The following is a 25,950-nucleotide window of genomic DNA, read 5'->3' as shown; positions in this document are numbered from 1 at the left end:
GCATAAGAAAGTCAAAGTCACAGTGTGTCTGTTATCTTGATCGTGGCGTTCAGTGTAGAAAATATACATTTTACCCTAAGCAGTTGACAGAAGATCTTGTCGTGTGAAGATATTTTTTTTTGCTGGAGCAGTATTACTGAGCTGTTTGCACTCTTTCATATGCAGAATACATGCACCGATTTCCAAAATAATCGGCACATCTGTGTCCTAACTGCTCTTATAGAGATGACCAACACACCCCAAACCACATGGATGTTATTGTAGCAACACTGACCTGTGCAAGGCAGAACAGTGCCACGGGGAATCCAGACTACTAGAAATATGAGATAATCTTTGAGAGATATCCAACAATCTGGCCATTGTTGATTTTGAACAAGACGGGGGGGGGGAATAGGGGTCAAATATGGCCCGATTATTAATATGTGTGTACCCCGATTTAACTAGATTGCGGTCACACGCTGTTCTCGTCATTTTTCTTGTGAATGACTGATTCAGAACTGATTGGCTATCCTTCCGTTTAACCTGTCAAAATCATGAAGCCCGTCAATGATGACCAAACATGTAAGGATTCGAGATTGGAAATATTGAACAGGTTTAACATTCACAATTGTCAATTGTTTTCTGAGCAGATCGGGACAAAATATCTTAAAACATCCCACCACGCAGAATAGTCTGTCCAAATTGATCTCAGATTGATTGACTTTGATCGGAAGGGGGTAAAAATGCTCAAAATTTGCTTGGTTATCAGTATGTGTGTACCCAGCTGTTTGTGGTTGGTTTTTCTACTAGAATATCTACAAAATGTGCAGGATAAAGTCACAAAACTAATAGAGGTTAATCCAACAATCGGGGCTTTGCTGACCTTGATCGGAATCTGGCTCAAGTTCAGCGCAATTATCGGTATGTGTGTACCCCACTTAACCTGATTGCTCTTTTGGAGTGCTGCCTCGCAGCTTCCAGCCTCCTGATTGCCCACTTTCTTTTCCCGCGACGGGTAGAGTCTCATTATTACACACTACCACTGGAAGTACCAGAGGCTGGAGCAGAGATCTAACTGATTGGCGATGTTATTGGACCTGTCTTTATTGCGGGCGTGTAGTCTGACCTTGCCTACTCTCCTCTTATTATCACCGTCATCTACTTAAAACAAAACCGCAGATGGGAACTTTGCGGAATCTCGCACCTCTGTCCATTTTTTTCTGTCACCTCATCTTGCACCAGCTGTCGCCTCTCTTGTGTGAGTCAGACAACGTGGGTCTGCTAGAAACAACCCAAAGTGTAGCTGACGAGTTGCTTTCCATCTGCTTTTAATTTCATCTTTACAGGGGAGATATTATAGAAAATTTACTTTTTAATTGGCTTGGATACAAATAATTTCCTCGGGAGTGCCTACCATTTAAGTGTGAAATTAAACAACCGAGTGCATTTCTTTGTTCACTGATTATTTCTGAAAGTGTGTCTGTCAGGGAGCCAATATACATAAGCGCCCTCACACTAGGTTTCTCCGCCCATGACAGGATCAGATTGGCTGGCCGAAGATCCAGAGCCACCTTGGAAATGTAAAGTAGCCAGTGATTGAAATTAGCTAGTGGTGCCATTCATTCGCAATCTGGTTGTGGAGGGTGAAACACTGCAGTGGTGCCCCAACATACAGGTTTTTTGAGTTACAAGCAGTCGCTTGGTCAGTTACCCCCATGCTCTGCGTAGAGGCCGCTCTAGTAGCAATGCTCAAGGGGTATGCAGTCGCTCACTTGCATGAGCGATCGGCGCCAAAATCCAGCTAATTTCACAATGCCAAATTATGCAGTAAAAATATGTTCAATTCTTGATCCTTGGGGTATTTTGAGCAAAGGTATGTCACAGGCATGTTATAAACACATTCACTACCATTGACGGCTTTAGAAGTCAAATATCCATGTTAACTGGGAAGGCTGGCAGTGAATGAGTTTAGACACCAGGGAACAGTTTTAAATTGTGGGGGAAAAAAATGCTTTATATATCCTTTAAAAAAATCTTTCTAAAAGCCCCTTAATCTCTCGTAATATTGGGTAGCCACTCCAGGTTGGGCCTTTTTGTGTTATTATTTACGTCATGCCAGAGGAAAGAATCCGAGCAAGACTGTCAAAAGGGGGCAGGGAAGACTTGGGGGAAGATGTTTAACTCTGCGGGGAGTTTGCTCAGGGTTTTTACTCTTGTAGATATTGTGAAACATGAAACGAGGCGGACCGCGCCCACCCCTCGGACCTGAAATCTGGTCCCATTAGCGCTCCCAATCTTGTTTGTGTATTTGCCTTTGCTTTGTAATGAGCTGAAATGTTTTTGTGACACCGCCAAGAGATGGCCGTTGTCCCCATTTGACTCATAATGAGGAACGCGACCTGATGCAATGAATCTTAACCCAACCCCTTCCTGTCTCGCTCTCAGGGATGTACCTGTCCGACCTGACCTACGTGGACTCGGCCTACCCATCCACGGGCAGCATCCTGGAGAATGAACAGCGGTCCAACCTGATGAATAACATTCTCAGAATCATATCAGACCTGCAGAGATCCTGTACCTACGGTGAGTTGAGAAACGTACCTTCACTGGTAACACGGTGTTTAATATTGCGTTTGTGGAAATCCGCTGTATCATCCAGAGAGCTCTTTGCCCATGTTGCTGTCCTCTATAAATGGCACTGATATGGAGTAGGAGGACAAAGTCAACCTGGCAATTTTCCACGTGTGGGTATTCTGCAATTTTGTCTTTTGTCCATGGCACTGTTCTTTAGAAACAACTTTGACATGGAATGCTGCCTTTGTCTGCGACTGACTGGCGACCAGTTCAGGGTGTATGTAGTCCGCCTTTCGCCCGAAGTCAGCTGGGATAGGCTCCAGCGTCCAGGATAAGCGGTCTTGTAAATTGATGGATGGATGGATGCTGCCTTTGTGTAAGGTTTCGTACATTCCAGACCCATCGGCAAGAGGTTAAAATCTGTGATATAGAGAGACCATATCATTTTTTTTAAAATTTTGTTTTTACCCCTCCCACGCACATTTAAATGTATTAAAACAAACATTTTAGAGTTTTCCTTAGTGTGCCTATGCTCTTTTGCTCTCAAGAACTGGGAGACTATCGTTTAACATCACATGGAGGAAACAAAGACTCTCCAAATAAGAGACAAAAATCGCTCGCTTTGGGAGATAGTCAATTTTGCAATTTTCTGTCTTCGGAGGTGGCATCAGCCTCGTAACAAAGGCAGGAGACCGCCTTTGTTTGGTACGCTACAATTTTTGCTGTTTTTTCTGTGCTGATGTTCTGTATAAGCAGCCCCAACAGAATGTGGGGGACAGTCGACCCGGCAGTTTTCCACGTTCTGATGTCGTATACTTTACAGAAGCAAGACACCTTTCCGTGAACTGTATATACTGCACCAACACAGAATGGCGTTGAGAAGTCGACCCATTATTTTTTCCGCTTTCTGAGGTAGTATCAGAGCTGTAACAAAGGCAGGACACCGCCTGCGTGTAAGGAAATTCTGCATCACTGCAACAGGGGTGTGAAGTCACTTGAAAGCCACTTCTCCCACCCTGTTGTTTTGAAAACAGTTGTCTCACCAAATGCTAGCAATGGTGTGAAAGTTCCCACAGTTGAAGCAGTATCCTGCTTCGCCTCGTTCTGTGAACCCGCATGCGATCGCTACGTGAAAGTGGCTCCACTATTCATCCAAACTCCACTCATAAACAGCCTGTCTCCATGTCTTTCAGATATCCCACTGTTGCCTCACATACAGAAGTACCTCAACTCAGTCAGGTACATTGAGGAGCTGCAGAAGTTTGTGGAAGATGACAATTACAAGTAAGTGGCTGGTTAGTCGGCAGCACAGCATTTTCTTTTGGAACCACAAAGCTTATTTTATCGATGTTCAGGTTGTCACAGAGGATCGAGCCTGGTAACAGCACGCCGCGAGCTAATGCCTCCAAAGAAGATCTCGCTGGTGAGATTTTATTTTATCTTCCCCCCCCCCCCCCCCACATCACTCTAGCAGTGGCTTATCTTGAAGCCACCTCGCAACACAAAGCAAAAAAATTTACATGGCGACTACTCATTTGAAAAAAAATGTAATTCGTTGGGGGCACTAGTAAATTAAGCTACCTCTTTATTTGTATACAAGCCATTAAAAAGTCAATTTTCCATAACGTGTCCCCTTTTAATATGGCTTTCCGTTCCACAGGCCAGGAGGCGTCTGCGTCCCCTCTGTGTGGCCGTAAGTGTTCGGTGGCGGCCGACAGTGCGAAAGTCCCAGCCACGCCTCCCTCCCCGAGGAACCTGCTGCCCTACGGACACCGCAAGTGTCACAGTCTGGGCTACAAGTCAGTATTTGAATGCATCTTACATGTCTGTTTTGTCAGCTGATACTGATATTTGCTGCATCCTCGTAGTTTCATCCACAAGATGAATACGGTGGAGTTCAAGAGTGCCACGTTCCCCAACGCCGGCTCCCGCCACCTACTGGACGACAGCGTGATGGAGAGCAACAGTCCCACCCGGGGCCAAGCTGAGAGCTCCACATTGTCTAGTGGGATTTCACTTGGTGAGCACTAGCAATGAGTGATAAAAAGAAATTTACAAAAATCACATTTTAGGAAAAAAAAATTCCCATGTAGAAAAAGCAAATGACTGACATTATTCAAAACAAGTTTTGTTTTTGTGATATTTTCTTTATTTCACCTGATACCAAACAAGCTTAGATTAATCCCCCCCTAGTGTCATTTGCATTAACTTCCACAGAAATAATAGAAATCCATTTTCTTTTCTTTACAGATAACATGAAAATACATGCTTCCTCTTGTACAAATTAGACTTTACGCCGATCTGATGGGTGTGATCGGTATCGGCCAATAATTAGCATTTTATGCTGATCGGCTGATCGGCTTTCATGTCATAATTCGCTGATCCGATCAATGACGTCATCCATCGGCTCCGCAGAAGACATTTAACTCCGTGTCGCTGTTGCGTATGAATCCAAAAGCTAGTTTATTTTTAGCCTTGTCACGTGTCTTGTGGCGCAGTACTGTAACTATCTGACGACCAATAAAGTTTTTTCAATCTTGTCGGTGAAAAAACACGTCTTCCACAGTGTGGGACTATTTTTGCGGTGTCTCAGACAAAAAACATGCAAGTTATTTGCAGTCTGTGCACAACTGAAGTACGTGGTGGGGAACGTCATCTAAATGCTTCAACACAAATTTGATCGGGCACCTGAAGAATGTACAGGAGGAGGAGCGTGCCGCGTTCAAGCAATGCAGTGTGTGGAGGAAAAAAAAAAAAAAAAAAAAAAGGAAAAGCCAAAATGACGCAAATTCTGGACAACACCCGTCCATATAGCCGGGACAGTGGGAAAGTTAGAGTAAGAATGTAATTAACAGTATTTATTAAAGTAGTTTAATTGCAGTATGTGCTATAGCACCCATTATTTCTGTCATGTTGTAATGTTGAGCTGACCTAAACTTATGTCAGTGACCAATCCTTGAATGCCCCCTAGAGGTCATTGATGTTTTAACTTTTGTCTAAAATGCTAGAGAATAATTTTGAGCTGGGATGGGCTCCAGCACGCCCGCGACCCTAGTGAGGATAAGCGGTACAGAAAATGGATGGATGGATACAGTACTCAGTATACAGTACACAAGTATATATAATAAATGAACAAGTCGTGTAAATGGACACATTGCGCCAACTTGTGATCGGATCGGTTATCGTTTTTTGAAACTTGCTGATTGGTGATCGGCCCCAAAAATCCTGATCGTGTAAAGCCTAGTACAAATGTCTTGTCAAAAAAGTTAGGGTGGGGACCAAGCCCTACCATGAGTAATTGATGACCCCCCCACCCACCCCGAAAAATTTCAGAATAGCCTACAGACGCCACAAGATGGCGGTAAAGCTCTAGTTTTGTCTAAATGAAGCTCCGTAACGCGCTTCAACATAGTTCCTTGACTCCAAGATGGCGTCAAAGCAATACAATGTATTAGCCTGAACACAATAACAGTGAATTGAAGAGTCTTTCAGCAAATAACTAAGGATAAATTCCCCCCCAAAAATCTGCAAATATGCAGCGGAACACTGTATTGGAGACCCATTGTATTCGTAGGAGACGAGCCCTCTCGCAAATAGTGAAAAAAATGTTTAATTGCTTATAGTAATACTTTAGATGGTAAATATATTAAAAGTATGATCCGAAATCATCCATTTTCTTTTGCTTGGCCGGGGTCGGGTCATAGGGGCACCAGCCTAAGCAACGAAGCCCAAATTCATTCATTTTCCATACCGCTTATCCTCACAAGGGTCGCGGGCGTGCTGGAGCCTATCCCAGTTGACTCTGGGTGAGAGGTGGGGTACACCCTGGACTGGTCGCCAGCCAATCGCAGGACACATATAAACAAACAAAAATTCACACTCACCGTCACACCTACAGGCAATTTAGTCTTAATTTCAAAATCATCTCACATTACTCTTAAGAATAAATGGCAATCATACAGATTTGATTTAATAAAAAAAACAAAAAAAGCTACTGGAAGTGGGAGAATGCAGGGGAGCGTGTTGCCTTCGCAACCCATAAAAATATCAATTGCCAAACAAGACTTTTGTCTGTTAGTTTGAACTTTTTAATAGCCAATCAGCAGAGCAAAAACATACACTTATGGCAAAGATTTTCCATAACTTCTGATAAGAACTCTGTCTAATATTAGATCCTCCCCAACTTAAAAAGATCTTAGAACAGTAGCGATGTATCATTTCGACAATACCTCCTTGACAAACAATGAATACTTTACACAATGAAATTGTCCTGACCCATAAATTCGATTTAATCAAAAAATCTCTCCCAGCCCTTCTAAACACCTGTTCACCTAGTTGGACCCATGTGGTCGCTATTTTTTTATTTTATTAATTTTTTTTTTTCTTCTCTTGTTTTTCAATTCAACTTAGGGAGCAGCGAAGGGTCGGAACTCAGCGAGGAAGTGTCATGGCCGGCTTTCGAGAGGTAAGAACCTTATGATAATGGTCCTCGTCCATGTCGGCGCTGTTTTTTTCCATCGCAACCATGATCAAGATGATGAATATGAGTATCTTCATCCTTGATGTGATATACATTACACAATGCATCCTGCTTTTCCAAGGCCGCCACACCTCATCCCCTGCAACGCTCCTGAGTTTTTAAGACATAAGAATGTCTTGAAGTTATGTCAGTCTCCCCACGGTGTCGCTATCAGACTCCCAGCTGGACTGAAAATCACCTTCCAAACTAGCGAAAAAAAGTCCCGCTCTTTCATCCCACCCTGTATAACCAACCCCCTTTGCACTATAAAGGGAAAACACAAAAACAAAAAAGTGTGTTCCGTGCCGCCTACCCTGTCCTATCTTATCCTATTCTGAACAGGACTCGGTTCTATCACTCTCTGGGCCCAGTGACCCGCGTGGCCCGCATCCCCTACCGAGGAGTCCTGAGGCCCAGCAGGTATACACACCCCGACCGGAATACCAAACCCACCCACCTCAACCCGAATCTCTCTTTTGTCCTCACTTGGTGCCCCCCTTTCAGCGCCTGCCAGGGGGCAGTCGCTTTGAGCTCGTTCCAAGCGTGTGCGTGTGTGTATGTGTCTCTTCCCTTCTCGCTCTGGTGTGTTGGGGTGACAAATCAGGTGAAGGAGAGGAAAGTGATTCTTGGTCTATAATCTGGCTTTTGCTTTCCCTCTTGCATGTGTTTCACACACACAGACACACAATCACGCACAAATGAACAAAAATTATACTTGCAGAACTATTTCATTGTGCGGCACTGGTAATGACATAACTACGTTTTTTAAATTAACTTTAAATTAAGGCTGCCCGAGTATTTTTGATAGTCACATTTTCAAGAAAAAAACAAAAGGTTTTGAGAAGAAAGGTGCAATATCACTTCTTGGATTAAAGTATATGCATATCTTGTCTTTTTATCTTGAAAATATGATTATTATTTTTTTCCCTCATTACTTTATTCTCATAAGATTAGGACTTTTTACCCCAAAATTTGAAGTTTTATCAAATATACAACTTTATTTTCATAAGAAATAGGACTTTTTAGCTAAAAAAAAAAAAAAAAAGTTTTCCTAAGTTTTAATATTTTGTTTCGTAAGGTTAGCGAGAACGCCTTGATTTGTACAAATACACTTTCATATTTCACAGTAATACAGAATTCATACCGACATCGGAAGGAATATTACATGTTGAATTAAAATATATACCTATACAGTTGCACCTTGACTCAGTGTTACAAGATGGCTTTTTCTTTTCTTTTTTTTTGCTTTGTTTTGTGACCAAATGTTACTGTAATGGCCTCACATGTGGGCAAGGAGAGCCACACTTGCTGAAGGACAAACAGTCAAACACACACATACAAATTAAAAAGGAGCTGCTGTTGCCACAGCTCACATCCATGCTCACACGCAGACTAATCAGCCAACACGACGCCAGCTCCTGACATCACTGAGTAGGCCACAACCCTTAGAGGTACTCATCCAGCACACAAATACTACAGTACATGCAGTAATTACGTGCTATGAAACAGTTTATTATTTTACATTGTTGTTTTTTTTTCATGCAAAACAGCACTGTTTTTCTTTTTTAAAAACACAAAAAAGTTTGTTTTTTATGGCATTTCATTTAATTTCAAAGCGGAAAATTGGTTTGAAGTACATGTAATTTAGTTACGAGTTTTTTTCAATGAACAAATTAAACTCTGAAGTCAAGGTCCCGCTTTATGTACTTTGTTTCCTTAGGACTTTTTTTCTTAGATATTAACATTTTGATCAAAAATATTTATTTGCTTAACATTCAGATTTTATGTAAAAAGTACTTTCTAAGAATTCTTGAAATTGAGCAACTTCATTCCCTTAAGATTAAAGAGGCCTTTATTTAAATTGTGCGACTTTTTTCTCTTAAAATTAGAGAAAAGGCCTTTATTTGTACAAATCCATATTATAACATTTGTTAGTAATCTCGGTTTACGACGGTGTTCCGTAGTCTTACTACAAACCTATGCTAACACAATCGTTAAGTCATAATTACAGTTAATATTGCATGAAAAACGATATATATACGGCGGTCCGTAACCTCAGACGTCGTAAACCGAGAACCCCTTGTACTTTGTATACAACCTAATAATCTTTAAGAGGCTTCCAGCTCCAGTCACAATCTGCTCACCACCTTGCAACGCCTCTGCTGACAAAAGCTCCCAGCAGTTTCAAATTGACTTTGCAGATTGCGTCTCCACACTATTTAGCTAATCTCCACTTGTAGCTGCTGCGCATGTCGTCATGCTTGTTTTTTTTTTTTTTTTTGCAGTAAGGTTTGTCGTACGCATCTCGAGTGACGTCTCGTCTTGTGTCCCCTCGTTTTGTAGCTCGGCAGAGTCCGAGGAGCTTGCGGTTCACTTGTATCCTGGAGCGGTGACTGTGCAGGGGGTGCTGAGGCGGAAAACCGTACTCAAGGAGGGCAAGAAACCAACGGTGAGAACACGCGGAAGGCACGTCTTAAGATGATTCATGATTTTGACTTACTGGTCATTGTTTTTCTTGTGGGATGTAAAACCCTTTGAGATTATCCAAACAAATCTGGAGCTGTCTGGGTGTTTACAATCTGGCTCCCGGTAGCATGGCTGATTCATGAGGTGGACAAAGCACAGCAACAAAGTCTCCATTGTTAATCCAGCCAACACACATCAGGAATATTAATTAGCATAACGTCTATTTCTCGCTCACACGACTTCTTGTGCGCTTGAAAAGTGCATGCTGTCCTCTCTTGCCCCCCAAAAATGTTTGCAGTGAACCCCCCACGCTTCATCGTTCGTTCTGCATTATATTGTGGATTTTTTTGTGATAGTTTTACAGGCAAGTCAGAATTTAGACTTGCATGCCTCCAGTGTGGTAGCATGTTATGCCATAAGATGCCAGGCAGCACTGAGGTATACTGGAAGAGATGCAGCATGATTGACGGCTAGAGAAGAGAAGCACAGAAGGTCCCCAACTATCTCCAGTAATAATTGTTGTTCCCACACAGCAGAGAGAATATATGCCTGAGTATTGTTGAATGCTCTATTTCTGTGTTTCTACTCCATGTGTGTTAATTGTTGTGTGTGAGTTGTTTGAGGGTTTATAACTGCCATCACATCTATCCTAAATTCTGTTAGCCCATCAATGGCATTTTGCATTTTATGTTCGCACTAGGCACGGTGGACGATTGGTTAAAGCGTCTGTCTCACAGTTCTGAGGACCGGGGTTCAATCCCCGGCCCCGCCTGTATGGAATTGCATGTTCTCCCCGGCCCTGCATGGGTTTTCTCCGGGCACTCCGGTTTCCTCCCTCATCCCCAAAACATGCATGGTAGGTTAATTGAGGTCTCTAAATTGCCCCTAAGTGTGAATGTGAGTGCGAATGGTTGTTTAAGTGTGCCCTGCGATTGGCTGGTGACCAGTTCAGGGTGTACCCCGCCTCCTGCCCCGATGATAGCTTGGATAGGCTCCAGCACTCCCGCGACCCGAGTGAGGATAAGCGGCTGTTCGCACTAAGCTAGCTGACCTTTCGTTGGGCAAAGTTATATGCTTTGGTTTGATGTGTTAATTGTGATGTATTAATGTTTAATTGTCCTTTTCTAGTTTTAAAATAGACTTCAACTGGAAGTGACAAACGGCTCGAAGCAAGCACACTGTGTGTGCGAGTCTTCATTAATTTAGATTGGCTTATTGACAGCAAGCGAGGGAGAACAGACGCTAAGGAATACTTTGGTTTTTTTCAAGAGGTTTAAGTGTGTCTTAAGTTTAAATGTGCTGGAAGCGCAAAACTATATTTGGAAAAAAAAAATAAAGATTTTCACTGATCGCATATGGCTCTGTAATGTATCCTCCACGATAAATGGGGCGTTCCACTGTAATGCAAAATATAGAACTTCTGGGACATTTGGCAAAATTATTTTTGTGTGCCTGCAGGTGGCGTCCTGGACCAAATATTGGGTGGCTCTTTGCAGTACCCATCTTTACTACTATCCTGTCAAATCCCTGAAGGCTACAGAGAGAAAACATGTAAGACACACACGCACATAATTTTAAAGCATGTTTATGTCCTGCGTGCTGATGAGAGACTGCAAGTTTTCCAATGCTTGTTTTCTGGCGCAGGTGATTCCAATTAAATCTTTAACGTGCAATGCAAGCATGTCTCTCACTCCCTTCATCTGACACACACATAACGCGGTGTATGTACCAAATGACCCCTACAAACATCAGCCATTTTGTAAGACATCTGATAGCCATTATTTACTCTCACGGTACACAATGATGTCAAGGAGGAACATTCCTCTTGGTGTGCAGCAGAGAGGGCGAAACAATGGTCGGCGTGATGATGATTGATTTGTTTTGTTTGAAGACCGCCTGATTTCACATCAGATTTAAGATTAGGTATGCACACATTGATAACCGGGCCGAATTTTACGGAAACAGTTCTCAATATCTTTGCCTATTTTACAGACCGAACCAGTACCCGAATCATAATAAATTTGGGAAAAAAATCATTGTTAACACAGTCCACACAGCAAGAAAAGAAAACAGCCGATAATCTGGCATTTGCGGTTTGATCGTAAAGGGAAGGAAAATGGTCAAATTTGGCCAGATGGTCGGTATGCGTATACCCTGCGTAAGTGTGTGTTGAGACAAAACAAGGAAAAATCGAGGTTGAATGTTGTACGACGGGGGAAATTGCTGCACAAAACCCCTTGTTTATCTTGTATCACATTGACGGCAATGTGAAGTGAAACTGCGCAGGAGCCGGGCTGTGTGCGTGTACGGACAGATGGTAGCGCTCATTGACTAATGAGAGCAATGACATCATTGCCATCCTGCTTGTCACTCACGGGCTAATGAGTACCTTGTGTAGGACACGCACACACATACGTTAACATTGTTTCCTGGTGTCGTCCTGCCAGTTCAAGTCAAAGTCCAGTAAGAGCGTGTGCGTGGTGGGTCTGATGGCCATGATGGCGGACGATCCCGAGCATCCGGATGTCTTCATGCTGACCGACTCGGAGCACGGTGAGACGGACACACACGTTGGGCAGGGGTTGACAAACTTTTGAACTCGAGGTTTTTGATTTTCATAACGGACCGACGGGCTAGGTCATTCGTAGATGAGGGGGGAAAAAAAGTGAAAATGTGTATGTAGAATATGTCAAATATTTCATATAAAACATAAAATAATTAATACATTCTCACTTTTTGATTTCATGACTTTGTTTCTCTGTTGCCTAGGTAATACCTACAAGTACCAAGCGGGCAACAGGATGAATGCCTTGCTGTGGTTCAAACATCTGAGTGCGGCATGTCAGAGCAACAGGCAACAGGTGCTATTTACATGCTACATTAACTTCACAGTTTAGCTGCATGTCGGTTCTTTGTTTAAATTAAGACAAATTATGAGACAATATGGAGACTGTCGTGGGGCGATAAACTATATACAGTACAGCTACTGAGAGCAAAGTGGCTAATTTTCTAATATATGTTGCGACTGAAGGTTTCGTAACTTGCTCGACCCAAGTAACGACTGGACTTGACGTGCATGATTTTTGTCACAATAACTTGGGACTTGCTTGAAACTTGAAGGTTAAATCTTGACACTTATGACTTGCACGTTTTCACTGTCCGGCAGAAACTTATAGTGAGATCCATAAATATTGGGATATCACCGCAATTCTCATCTTTTTGGCTCGAACCACCACTGCAGTACATTTGAAATGAAATGAACAAAATGTGTTTTAACTGCAGACTTTTAGCTTTCATTTCAGCGTATTTACATTGAAATCAGGTAAACGGTGGAGGAATTACAACAGTTTGTATATGTACCCGAACTAGTTAATGAACTTTCATTCATTGAACTCATTCAGGTACAATATTGTTAGTAACCAAGATTAAGTGTTACAAATCTTTTTTTATTGTACAGTATTGGATGCTTTGTGTCTGACAAGTACCGTAACGCCACCTGTTCCTAACTCTGCGGGAGCTTTGTGGCATTATATCTCCTCAAGCTTGAATGTCGTAATGACTGGTAAATCCTCCATAGACATTGACGAGTGGAAATATTCAGGTTAGATGCATGTGAGTAGGCCAGGTTTTAAAAAAAGTATTTATTCATTTATTTATTTATTTTTTTTTAAATGCTACCTGTAATGCTTCGGTGCAGATGTAATCTGTAATCATCAGCCATGAAGGTGAAGTTTGCGTGGGGATTAATTTCCTCCTGTTACACTGTGTAGTAAGCACATAATTTTTCGTATTGCATCACTCATGTGGCTCTTAGACGTTTGAAAAAGAGTTTGGGAAGTTACTATGAAAGCTGTGTCGCTTGTCCGAGTGCTCGGCATGACTACTGGTGCTGCTGATGTGTCCTACCCAAATAATCAATGACTAATAATTTCATAATTTTTTTTGCGAATCGACTTAGCGATCGAACATGATTTTGGAGAGGTTCTGTGTTGATGTTGGTGTGCAACAGTATATGATATAATACCACATTTAATGATGCGGTGTTAGCCACTCAAGAAATGCACTATATTGCCAAAAGTATTCGCTCACCTGCCTTGACTCGCTTATGAATTTAAGTGACATTCCATTCCTAATCCATATGGCGTCGGTCCACCCTTTGGCCCTATAACAGCATCAACTCTTCTGGGAAGGCTGTCCACAAGGTTTGAGAGTGCATTTATGGGAATTTTTGACCATTCTTGCAGAAGTGCATTTGTGAGGTATCACACTGATGTTGGACGAGAAGGCCTGACGCTGTCTCCGCTCTAATTCATCGCAAAGGTGTTTTATTGGGTTGAGGTCAGGACTCTGTGCAGGCCAATCAACTTCATCCACTTTATGGACCTTGCTTTGTGCACTGGTACACAGTCATGTTCCAAAAGGAAAGGCCCAGATCCAAACTGGTTCCACCAAGTTGGGAGCATGGAATTGTCAAAAATCTCTTGGTATCCTGATGCATTCAGAGTTCCAAGCCCAGCTCCTGAAAACCAACCCGACACCATAACCCCCCTCCACCAAACTTTACACTTGGGACAATTCAGTCAGACAGTACCGTTCTCCTGGCAACTGCCAAGCCCAGACTCATCTATTGGATTGCCAGATGGAGAAAGATGATTAGTAATTCCAGAGAACGCATCTCCACTGCTCTAGAGTCCAGTGGTGTGCTTTACACCCCTGCATCCGACGCTTTGCATTGCATTTGGAGAAGCATGGCTTGGATGCAGCTGCACGGCCATGGAAACCCATTCCATGAAGCGCTCTGTGCGCTGTTCTTGAGCTAAAAAGGCCACATGAAGTTTGGAGGTCTGTAGCGATTGACTTCAAAGTTGGCGACGTCTTCGCACTGTGCGTCGCAGCATCCGCTGACCCCGCTCCGCCAGTTTACATGGCCTGCCACTTCGTGGGTGACTTGCTGTCGATCCCAAATGCTTCCACATTCTTATCATACAGCTGAGAGTCGATTGTGGAATATTTAGAAGCGGGGAAATTTCACGACTGTACCTGTTGGAGAGGTGACATCCTGTCAAAAGTTCCACGCTGGAATTCATTGAGCTTATGAGAGCCACGGATTCTTTCACAAATGTTTGTAATAACAGTCTGCATGCCTAGGTGCTTGATTTTATACACCTGTGGCCCTGGAAGTGATTATTAAGTGAGTCTGATTATTTGGATGGGTGATTCAATACTTTTGACAATATAGTGTTTTGTAGATTTGCAAAGAGTGGTTTTGCAGACGCGAGGACATAGAGCGACAGTATGTGAGCTACTCTTACTTTTGACACACACACACACACACACACGATAGTGTACCATACCACCTCGGTTTTACCTAAATTTCTCCTCATGCAGGTGCCAGCCAATCTGATGTCATTTGAGTGAGCGGCCGGAGGAGGAGGAGGGGGGGTTGGCGGTGGAGCGTTTTGACGCACCACTTGGAACTTTCACTGACCAACAAACCCATTACCGCCCCCCACTGGCCTCACTGCAACCTCACCTGCCACCACTGCCTTAATAGAGAACCCTATTTGTGTGTGTCCGTGTGTATGTGAACTTACGGTCTTCTACTACTGAACGAGGAAGCGCACCACTGCTCTCGTGTCTGATTGGGTGATTGGACTAGTGGCCACCAATCAGACGGAGCTCATCTTCTTCTTTTTAGATTTTTTTTTTCTTTTGTTGTATTGTTCTCTTTTTATGGACGTCCTCATTCCCGCTGTGCTCAGCGAACGAGGCGACATTCAGAGGACTCATTCTGGGGCCATTCAAAACATTTCGGGGCCCCGGCCTACAGTTTTTGGGGAAAACGCGGGTCAAATCTAAGGGCTCCGCTAATTGGTCACTTCCTGAATTATTTTTTTTTTTAATAATTATTATATACCCCTCCTCCGCCTTCTTTGTTTGTTTTTGTCAAAAGTGTTTTGTATATAAAATGTTTGCAGGGAGGCTCATCTGTCATCCCACCCAGGTACGATATTCCCAGAATCTAAGCTGCAACACTCCGCTTGGATGCTTCCTCCTTTTTAACAGCTTTGGTTTGGCAAGAGACCAACAAGCAGACTGTGAAGCAGATAGTCTGTGATGTGGACTTTAAAGCTACCTGGAGCTGTGCAGAAAGTCATCTTTTTTTAAACTGAAAAAAGTATGTAGTGTTGTTTTTCCTTTTTTGGGGGGGGTGGGGGGGGGGGGGGCGATTTGGCGCAGTTGACACAGTATTACCACGCAGTAGATTGATTGCACATTGCGTGTCTGTTACATTGAAACTGTTACATTTGTTGTTGTTCTTATGGAAATATATCTGTACCATCTGACTTTGAATTTCTTTGTTTCTAACCATTAAATATTCCCCTTTTTTTATGTAGCAAGTTCAACAAATCAAAAAATTACATAACATCTTAAAAATAAAATCTGTGTAAAGCATAAAATAGCTTCAAAAATGTTTTAAAAAAATAATAAATCTACGCTTGGAAAATAATTTTGAATTTAGACATTGAATTATGTTTAAAAAAAAGATCACCATATCAAAAGATTGTTAGAAAACGTCTAATTATTCAAAAATTCAGTGAGTTTCTAAGGTTTTTTTTTTTTTTTTACCATCAAAATATGTAACCAAAAAAAATCTACATTTAAATTCAACATCTCAAACCAGCATGTTAAAAAAAAAAAAGTTTTAAAATCTAAATATTTTGATGGTAAAAAAAATATATAATTCTCTTGTCAGAAATGCCTTTTCAAACTCATAAATTCAACTCAGATGACACAGATCTACTTTCTTTCATATGTGCTTTGTGTTTTATTTTCACCCACCTCCCAGTTTAAGTGTTCGCATCTGCACCTTGAGGGCCAAGGAAGGGGGTGTCAGGGCACGTTTGGGTGTTGAGTGTTCTTGAAACGGCTGTTTACGTGTGCGCGTTTACATCGCCTTATCCGGCCCAAATGAAATACACAGACTTGGTCACACAAGTCGGACAATCCTGTGGATGAATGAATAAGGAAACCAAAGCCAGGCTCGGTAGTATTCTGCACACCTGTACGTACACATATAAATATATATATATGTAAATATATATATTTTTTGAAGGTCCTAACTTGAGCTTTGACACAATCATCTGCGTCGTGACTTGAAGGCCAAGCAAGCGGGGGGAGGGCGGCCCGGCCGGGCCCAGCCCAGCCCCTGGGAGAGCGTCTTTGCTCATATGGGACAACAACGAAAAAACAAAACGAGCCTGTAAATGAAATTTAGGGCCACTTTGACACCACTTCAGTAATTAGTGACATAGGGATTTCTCATGCCCACAATGCATTTGAGGAAAAAAAAAAAAGGGACCTTTTACCTTTGAGGAGAGCGCAGCACTGTAGTGGTTAATATAATCTGCCTCTGTCAGAAGGGTCTGGATTGGAATCTCTGCTTGCATGGGTTTTCTCCTCGTACTCTGGCCTCCTCCCAAATTATTATATACATGTTAGGTTTCTTGAAAACTGTAAATTGTCCATAGGTGTGAATGTAAGTATAAATGCTTGTTTGTCAGTGTGTGCCCTGTGATAGGCTGGCAACCAGTTCTGGGTTGTCCGCTTTTCTCGCCAAATGTTAGCTGGGATAGGCTCCATACACGCTATCCTAATTGTCTTAAATTATCCGTTGGTGTGAAAGCTTGTCCAAATGTTCCCTGCCATTGATTGGCGACCAGTCCAGGGCGTACCCCACTTCTCTCAACAAATGTCAACTGGGATGGACTGCAGAAATGCGAGACTTGAAAAAGACTTGAAATTACCCATGGATGTGAGAGTGAAAGCTTGCTTGTCTGCCTTGCGATTAGCTAGCGACCAGTCCAGGCTGCACTCTGTTTTTGTCGCTGATTCACCTTGGATAAATTCCAGCTCACCCACGACCCCTAATGATGGATTTTGAGCACCTGTAAATGGTAAATAGACTTTAATAACATTTCAAATGCATTGTGGTGCTGCATAGGGACTAACTGAGTTTTATAAATGGCGGGTGGGGGGGATATTTTTTTCCCCCGGGTGTGAAGGGGGGAACTGTTTCAGTTCTATTTACTAATTTTCAAATTACAAAGAGCGCTTATTGTAAGGTTGTATTTTTTTTTTTTTTTTTTTTTTTTTTTTTTTTAAACCATTAATGTACAGTTTAGGGTCACATCTTTCATTTTGTCCACTTTCCAATCACAAGTAACACAATGACTGTTCATGTGGGTGGGGGGGTTCAAATGTCAAGCCTCCCTCCCCAGCCTCTCCCTGCACTTTTGAGTCATTGTCAAGTAACTCGACGCCCCTCTTGAAAATTCCCTTCACGCTTATTCTGTTTAAAGTGCTCCCCCCCCCCCAAAAAAAAAAAAACATGCCATGAGTCGATGTGTTTGAATACATGATGCGGTCAATGTGTTTCCATGCTGTGAATGAATCCTGCCTTCTGAGCATTTGTTTGCCGTCCACAACGTGACAAAAAGGTGGCGACGCTGTTGTGTACATCCCCCGTGTGTGCGTGTGTTTGTGTGTGAGTGCGTGTGGGAGCGCTGTGACCTCACTGCTGAGTGATGTGCTCCCCGGTGTGAACACTGAGAATCAATAAACACTCTGCCCTATTTTTTACTCCACACATCCGCCTGTAGGTCATTGTTTCAACATTGATAATTTTTTTATTATTGAATAATTTTAGAATACAATAGTCTATTTTTTAAGAATATCTTTAGATCAAATATTAGACTGGGACAATCAGAATGACGCAGTGCATTTACACCAGTGCAAACTACAACCATAGTAATAAACATTAAATGAATGTTTATAGTATTTTAGAATGTCATGAAATGTTTTATTTTTTATTTATTTATTTATTTTTTAAATAGAAGCTTGAGGCGGTTGAGGTTTACACCACTGCAAACTACAACCACAATAAACCTTCCGAAACTGTTTTTTTTATGAGATTTTTTTAATTTAATGGGGTTTTTTGCACATCTAGTATGAAAAGTCATGTTAATTCTGTGTACAGAGTTGTACACCACTGGAAGCAATAACAAAAATGTTGAAATTGATACTTTAAAAAAAAAAAATTTTTTTTTGCACAAGTTTAGTACTTTTTAGAACATTTTTTAAACATGAGCAGCTCTTTTAAATATTTTTCAGAATTTTTGTGATATTTACAAAATATAAAAACTGCTCTATGATGCAGTAGTTTTACACCACTGCAAAATTCAACAAACTTTTAAAAGTTCGTTTTAATTTTCGATTTTATTTATATTTTTAAGTTATTTTATTTTTATTTTTTTTTTTTACAAACAGTATCAAATTACAGCCAAAATAAACTTTTTGCCAAATTAATATCTTTAGTTTTTCAAATATATATTATAATAAAAATATTTACAAATAAAACAGAAACGTTTTAGTATGATGTAGTGCAATCAGCACGGCTGTCAATTGGACTCGTTTTATGTAGCTGTAAAATCAGACACTTCTTGAACGCACCGTGCGGACTGTCCGATACTCTTGATCCGACAGCGCCGCCTGGAGGTAGGAAAGGGAGCTGCATCAAATGTTTTGGAAGTGGACGGCACCGACCGAACTGACTGGAGCCGGAGAAGCAGTCCGGCACCACCAAAAAAGGGGCCGCCGAGAAGGATTGACTGACTGAGCAACAAATCATCTCCGGCTGAGGGAATAGCTCGATTCGCTCCCCGAAAAAAAAAAAAAGTGGACCGCGTATGGCCGCGAGGTGAGAAGAACACGAAGCGATGACGTTGGCTCGCTAACTAGCTTAGCTTTAGCTTCAGCTTCTACAGCCAGGTGCATCCATCCGGGATACACACGTTAACTTCAACAATAAGACGGCGAGCTTGAAACGGGGCCGCTGCTTAACATACACAAGCAATATATTTGAACACTCGATTTATATTGGAAATGTGGCCATTCCCATGCATAGAAACAGCGTCGACGTAATGAAAGGGCGATTGTGCGTGTGTGTGTGAACGAGGAGGGAGGAAAAGGTGAGCCTTTGCCTGCGTGGCTTTCTCATTCACCCAGTTTAATATGCCCAAATGGATGGAAGGCTAGCGACTAGTACGCTCTTTTGTCCGTACTAGTAGAACGACTGTCTAATTAGTAATGGTTTTTCCACCGCAGCATGACATGTCTGCACACTACTAGGACAACTTTGGGATGCTAGATGGACAACATGTTACAAATGAGATATAACTGTGCAAAATTGTCCTGCTAGTCAGGACAAGGAGTGTACTAGTACATGGACTTTAAGCAGGGTATGCAATAAATTAGCAATTTACCGATTATCAGTGGCGATATTTGACATTTTGACTGACTTTTATTTACTCCGGACTGCAGATAAGAGCTCAATTTAAAACTGGGTAAACTTCCGGGAACTATTTATTTACATTTTCCATTATAACAGATAGCGGAGAGAGAGATTTTATGATGCTGCTGATCACTTGTTTCTTGAATAATTGCTCAAACGCCTTTAGCCAAGTCCATGTACTAGTACGCTCTTTTTCCGCAGTAGTGAGACAACTTTGGCATAGTAGTAAGACACCTAGACATTACCAGTGGGCTGTTACTAGTTGGGTCCAGGAGGCTACTTGTGCGTGACACTGTCACTGGTTCAGCACAAGAGTTTACTATTATGGTGAAGTTGCATAATAGTAGGATAAAAGTGACACTAGTTGTGGAAAAAAACGTTACCAGTAAGACAGTTGATCTACTAGTGCACTGAATTGTTTTACTAGTGAGGACAAAGACCGGAATATTACACGGACCTTAAGCTGTATATCGAATAAATCCTCAAAGGCCTTGAGCTTATTCAATGTACTAGTACGGTCTTTGTCCTGACTAGTAGCACAACTACTGTACATGTTTCCATTTGGCAAGCAAAACTATGAGTGAGCATTTTGGTACTACTAGCAGGGTCCAGGAGGCTACTAGTGCAGCACAGTACTTAAATAGTAAGGTTTACTGCTGTACTTGGGGAAAGAAAAGTGGCACTAGTAGTGGAAAGAAGTTTCTAGTACAGTAAATATGTGGACAATAATCAGCCTAACAAACCATGGATGGAAATAATAAAGTACAAATACTTTATTACTGTACTTTCGATTATTCAGGTATTGACTTGAGTCTTTTATACGTGAAATATTTTTTCAAATCCCCCGTTCTTTTCTTGAAATGTTTGACAAACATCAGCTTTACAGATGCCACGGTAAAGATGAGGCTATCACATCAGTCAGTGGTGAAGGAGTTGTGATGATTGTTTTAATTCGGTCTGTTAGAGCGGCGGGTCAGCAGATGTCCCGGGGCACCCAATCAAATCAATAGCGTGCCCCTCATGAACTTTTCCCTCGCTTCCTGTAGGCGGCCGCCATTTTGCCGACGCAGGGCCGGTGGGCGCGGCGGGGGGGGCATGTGGCAAGGGTGAGGTCGCGGGTGGAGTGAACGAGGAGGAGGAGCGGAGATGAAGCTGAAGCAGCGTGTGGTTCTGCTGTGCGCTGTGCTCCTCCTGCTGGGCCTGGCCAAGATCTTCCTGCTGGACGGTGGCGAGGGCTCGGCGGCCAGCAGGCGAGACCTCCGGGCCTTCCGCAAGGTCAGTCGCTCGCTCGCTCGGCGACACGTCCCTTTGTGGCTCGTTCACAAACGTCATACGTGCGTGCGTGCGTGTCCGCCAGATGGAGGCCGGCCTTTCGCTGTCACGGGGCGCCCGCCTGGCCCACACCCTGCAGTCTCCGTGGGAGATAGCCAGCCAGTGGGTGGGCCCCCGAGAGGTGTACCCCGAGGAGGCGCCCGAGCTGGCCGCCGTGCTCACCGCCCTTGGCCAAGCCCGCATCGAGCGTGCCGACGTGGGCTACAAGGGCACCCAGCTCAAGGCCCTGCTGGTGCTGGACGGGGGGCAGAAGGTGGTCTTCAAACCCAAAAGGTCAGTCAAGTCGAGTCGAGTTTATTTGTATAGCCCTTAATTAATCATAAAAGAGTCTCAAAGGGCTTCACAGGCCCACAGTTGCTAATGATTGACATCGCCTAATCTAAACCCCCCCCCAATCGGGCAAGGAAAAAAAATGGATGGGGATGGTGGTCCCCTTTCCAGGATGGACCAGGCTGCAAGCGATGGCGATTGGGCAGCGCCATGCGCCATGGTTGTTCGCACCATTTTTCTTTGGTATGTTATGACAGGCACATTTTTGGCTCTGTGGTTCTGATTGCCATTTTTCTCTTTGTCTTATCACTGACACGTTTGTTTAACCTTCTGATCGTCAACCGTATCTTCTTTGGTATTAGGACTGACACTTTTTGTTCTATGGACAATTTTTCTCTTTGGCTTATCACTGACATTTTTAGAGAAAGAACTAGCGCATTTTGTGGCAGCGGCGCAAGGTTGCGGCACTTCCGCGGTAGCTGTCGCAAACGAGGCAGCTCCTACGTCACTTGCGCTTGTATCCTTGCGCTTCCGCAAAGCGTGTCGCAGCAGCTTCCGCGAACGAGGCAGCGATCACGGATGCCTCGGCCCCATTCGACCAGCTGCCCGATGGCGTTTCTCGTTCCATGGCATCGAAAGTCTTTACAGACCGCTTGTTTTTGCACGTGGTCAATACATAGTATGTTGATATCAGTACCAAAAAAAAAAAAAGAAAATGCCAGAATGATCATTCTCCCCGCATAGCCTTTGAGATTTTTTTTTAATTTTGTGTGCAGAGGAACTGTTAGTCTTTTCGATGGCAATATTCAGCAGCTGCCATGAACGAGGCAGGCCGCTTGCGTCACGACACTTCCGCCATTGTTTCCTAGGCAGCTAGCAACAACAGTGGCAGCTCGGGCATTAGAAGCAAGCCTTTTTTGATAGTGGGTAATATACAGTATGTTAAGAAATTAAAGAAGTAAAGAAATATTGTTTCAAGTATACACTTTTTCACTACAGAGGTGTCATTGTTTATTTTTGTACTCCATATGAAAAGATAGGTTATTGTGCATTTTTTTATTACAATTTCCAAGAGGAAATAAACAAGTTTACATGCATGTTGTTTTAGTTTATGCACAACTGTCATGTTTGCTTGTCTCGATGCAAAGGTGTACCTAAAGAAGTGTCATGTGGGTGTGTGCGCATGGGCTAGTACGTCACAAAGCTGTTTTGTTGTTCATTTCTGGCAGATACAGTCGCGACTATGTGGTCGAAGGGGAGCCGTATGCCGGTTACGACCGACACAACGCCGAGGTGGCCGCCTTTCACCTGGACAGGTGCGTCACTCGAGTTCACTGTCATGGCAACTAGCGAGGTCACGTGGCTTCACGTCCCGTCACTCCACCGCAGAATCTTGGGCTTCAGGAGAGCGCCCCTGGTGGCGGGGAGGCACGTGAACTTGCGCACGGAGATCAAGCCAGTGGCCAGCGAGCAGCTGCTCAGCACCTTCCTGGCTCAGGGTAACAACACATGCTTCTACGGGAAATGTTACTACTGTCGGGAGAGCGAGCCTGCGTGCGGCCAGGGCGACATCATGGAGGGATCTTTGACGCTGTGGCTGCCCGACGTGTGGCCGTTGCAGAAGCACCGACACCCCTGGGGACGCACGTACCGCGAGGGCAAGCTCGCCAGGTGGGGGTTTGACCGCTTTGACGGAAGGCAAAAAAAATACAAATAAAGGACTCCTCGCTACATTTAAGGCAGTCGAAACCTGGGAATCTCATTCAGGGCCAATCAGTGACAGGGAGTCTGCACACCTGTTGTTATACCACAAATAAACTGACTTGCAATTTTTATTTTTTGTATTATTTTTTTTTTAATCCAAACTATTTCTATATTATTATAATTGCAAAAAAAAATGCCTGGAAATGTAACTTCTTAAAATCAAAAAGTATTACTGTATTAATTTAGGGGGAAAAAATCAAAATTAAAACTATTAAAATAAAAATCAAAATACAAAGAATAAAATACACAAAAAATTCAACATACGTATGAATTTACCATCAAAGAAAGTTATTTTCATATTATGAAATGTTTATTCTCTAAGAAGAGGAAGACAGTTTAGATGCCTTTTTGAACACTGTTACGTGCCATTGTCCTAATATTTGTAATGTATTTGTTGTTGTAGGTGGGAGTACGACGAGAGCTACTGCTCCGCGGTGAAAAAGATGGCGCCATACGACGCTGGACCGCGCCTGCTGGACGTCATCGACACGGCCATCTTCGATTATTTGATCGGGAACGCCGACCGCCATCACTACGAGAGTTTCCAGGACGACGGCGGCGCCAGCATGCTTATACTGCTGGACAACGCCAAGAGGTTTGCACTCACTCTTGGCTCTTCGGACAGCAACATAGGAATATTACCTTTTGCTCTGGAATATTAGTGCGAAACATCCATGGCTGTCACCATTTTTCTCTTTGCTTTATCATTAGGGCCCGACCGATTAATCGGTTGGCCGAGTTCATCGGCCGCAATTAGCCCATTTCAAAATAATCATGATCGTCTTTTCTTACTTTCTCATGAAACACTAAATCCTGTTCAGTGTCACTCAGACTGATGTTTGTCCACTAGATAAAGCTCCGTTCAATCCAATAAGCATCTCTCCTGGGACAGTGACGTGTTGGCCCAGCCACGGCCATCATTTCCAACAACAATGGCAGATTACTGAATTACGTTGGTGCTGCAAAAGCTCCCGAGCATGATATTGCTTTTACAGCAAAATCGTCTGCTTCTCACTGTCAGCAACAAGTGGAGATGGAGAGCAGTATCTAACGCATATTCCGAAATCTACCGTGTATAACAGGAGCAGGTTTTGGGTACGTTTCAGTGTTCGCGTGACTGTGGACATATATTTATTGACGGTAAACTTACTAAAACGAAAAGGTTTTGTTTGTTGATTTCAGTTGAACTCTCTTTGAACCTCATATATTTAAAATGCAACTGTGTCAAAGATCTTTTGACATCTGAGAAAGACATCTGTTTTTAATTTTGAAATGATCACTTCATGGCAATGAAAATATTACAGTCGAAGAGATGTGATTTATCATTAAAGGACATCATGTATAGATTGCTGTGAAAAAGTGCTTATGTACTGCGTACATTTATGGCCTCAATCCAAAGAGAAATTAATCATTTCATGCTTTTTTAAGCACACATCCACAAAATTGTCATATTGCTCCTTTTTGTCCTTTCAGCTTTGGGAACGCCGCCCTTGACGAGCGCAGCATCCTGGCGCCGCTCTACCAGTGCTGCATGTGAGTACATCTTTCTAGTTCAACTATTGCTCTTCATATCTTCCGACCCAAAAAGTCTACCGCCATGTCTTTGGACAGGATCCGCGTTTCCACCTGGAACCGGCTCAACCTGCTCCGGAGCGGCGCACTGAGCGCGGCCATGCGCCAGGCGCTAGCGTTCGACCCCATCCGGCCCGTCCTGGCCGAGCCGCACTTGGCCGCCCTGGACCGGCGCCTGGCCGGCATAGTGGCCGCTGTCAAGCAGTGCACAGAGGCCCGGGGCCCTGACGATACCCTGGTGGAGGACCGCATGAACCTGCCACACCCGTGATAAAAACGGGAGACTTTTTACAGGGTGGAATTTACCTCTTGTTGGTCATTTTCCCTCCTCATGGACTTATCGGGGAGAATTCCGAGGAAGGAGGAAGCGCACTGACCAGCCACCATTGTGATTACTGTCAACGGGATGACAAAAAAAAAAAAAAAAGCCAAGTGTACATATTCAGATGAAGTACCATAGATACACTAAATGTGTTGACTATAATAATATTGCATAAAGTGTGTGTGTGCGTGAGTGCGTGAGAGTGACAGGAAAGTCGCCATACTGTGCCATTAAGCTACTGACATCACAGACTTGAACAAGGGAAGGGGAAGGAGTCATGTACGGGGGGCTTCATCTTCAATATTAAACATATGAATTTCACTTGTCTTTTTGTTTGGTGATACCTTTTTTTCAGTTGGATGTAAGTCTGGGATCTGGAACCAGGGTTTTCAACTGAGCATTTTCCAAACTTGCTCTTGGGAGACGTTTTTGCAACGTTAGGGCCCACACACGAGAGTACGTTGTTGAACTGGCCACAATTTCCTGCACTTCTCTTATAGTATCATCATTTGTGGAATCATATTTCCTCCACTAATAATCTCCACTTATATAAATGGAGATTGTTGTCACACGTAGGGCACTGTCAGCACTTGCAACAAGTTTCTGCAGTTCCTTTCATGTTACAATAGGCCTCTTGGCAGCCTCCCTGACCATTTTTTTCCCCATCTCAAAACTGCATATAAAATAGATTTTAATCAAGTATCATTTTGGGGGGGGGGGAACACTTCCCTATATAATGGCCTCTAATAGAATGTGAATAACATGGCAGATTGTTGTCACATTTAGGACACTTGCCAC

General features: G+C 43.0%; 2 protein-coding genes across 3 annotated transcripts in view; both read left to right on the top strand.

Moving 5' to 3' along the window:
- ralgps2 (Ral GEF with PH domain and SH3 binding motif 2) overlaps positions 1–18,186 on the top strand; it is an 87,346-nt gene extending 69,160 nt beyond the window's left edge. Inside the window, exons 10-21 of one of the 2 annotated variants that reach the window (XM_061778278.1) lie at positions 2,425–2,562; positions 3,747–3,837; positions 3,909–3,976; positions 4,214–4,352; positions 4,422–4,573; positions 6,964–7,018; positions 7,415–7,492; positions 9,416–9,521; positions 10,997–11,089; positions 11,986–12,091; positions 12,308–12,399; positions 14,927–18,186. In XM_061778278.1, the coding sequence (XP_061634262.1) occupies positions 2,425–2,562; positions 3,747–3,837; positions 3,909–3,976; positions 4,214–4,352; positions 4,422–4,573; positions 6,964–7,018; positions 7,415–7,492; positions 9,416–9,521; positions 10,997–11,089; positions 11,986–12,091; positions 12,308–12,399; positions 14,927–14,956 (1,148 nt within the window). In that variant the 3' untranslated portion in view covers positions 14,957–18,186. The remainder of the gene's footprint in view (positions 1–2,424; positions 2,563–3,746; positions 3,838–3,908; positions 3,977–4,213; positions 4,353–4,421; positions 4,574–6,963; positions 7,019–7,414; positions 7,493–9,415; positions 9,522–10,996; positions 11,090–11,985; positions 12,092–12,307; positions 12,400–14,926) is intronic. The other variant, XM_061778279.1, reaches the window with a different exon arrangement.
- A 901-nt stretch (positions 18,187–19,087) lies between these two features.
- Positions 19,088–25,473, top strand: fam20b (FAM20B glycosaminoglycan xylosylkinase). Its single transcript, XM_061780267.1, has 8 exons — positions 19,088–19,298; positions 20,939–21,167; positions 21,250–21,497; positions 22,724–22,810; positions 22,884–23,165; positions 23,662–23,853; positions 24,732–24,791; positions 24,870–25,473. Exons 2-8 carry the CDS (start codon positions 21,039–21,041, stop codon positions 25,099–25,101), a joined length of 1,230 nt encoding a protein of 409 aa, XP_061636251.1. The 5' UTR covers positions 19,088–19,298; positions 20,939–21,038; the 3' UTR covers positions 25,102–25,473.
- The last annotated feature ends 477 nt before the right edge of the window (positions 25,474–25,950 follow it).

This window comes from Phyllopteryx taeniolatus, chromosome 7 (genome assembly GCF_024500385.1).
Source record: "Phyllopteryx taeniolatus isolate TA_2022b chromosome 7, UOR_Ptae_1.2, whole genome shotgun sequence".
NCBI classification, from domain to species: domain Eukaryota; kingdom Metazoa; phylum Chordata; class Actinopteri; order Syngnathiformes; family Syngnathidae; genus Phyllopteryx; species Phyllopteryx taeniolatus.
The sequence above is the reverse complement of the archived record's forward strand: the minus strand, read 5'-3'. Positions and strand labels throughout refer to the sequence as shown.

Bases quoted from the DNA above. Each gene is read 5' to 3' on its own strand.
- fam20b (XM_061780267.1), top strand. From the start codon at position 21,039: ATGAAGCTGAAGCAGCGTGTGGTTCTGCTGTGCGCTGTGCTCCTCCTG. The intron at 21,168-21,249 runs GTCAGTCGCTCG...CGTGTCCGCCAG, and splicing joins ACCTCCGGGCCTTCCGCAAG to ATGGAGGCCGGCCTTTCGCT. The intron at 23,854-24,731 runs GTTTGCACTCAC...TTGTCCTTTCAG, and splicing joins CTGCTGGACAACGCCAAGAG to CTTTGGGAACGCCGCCCTTG.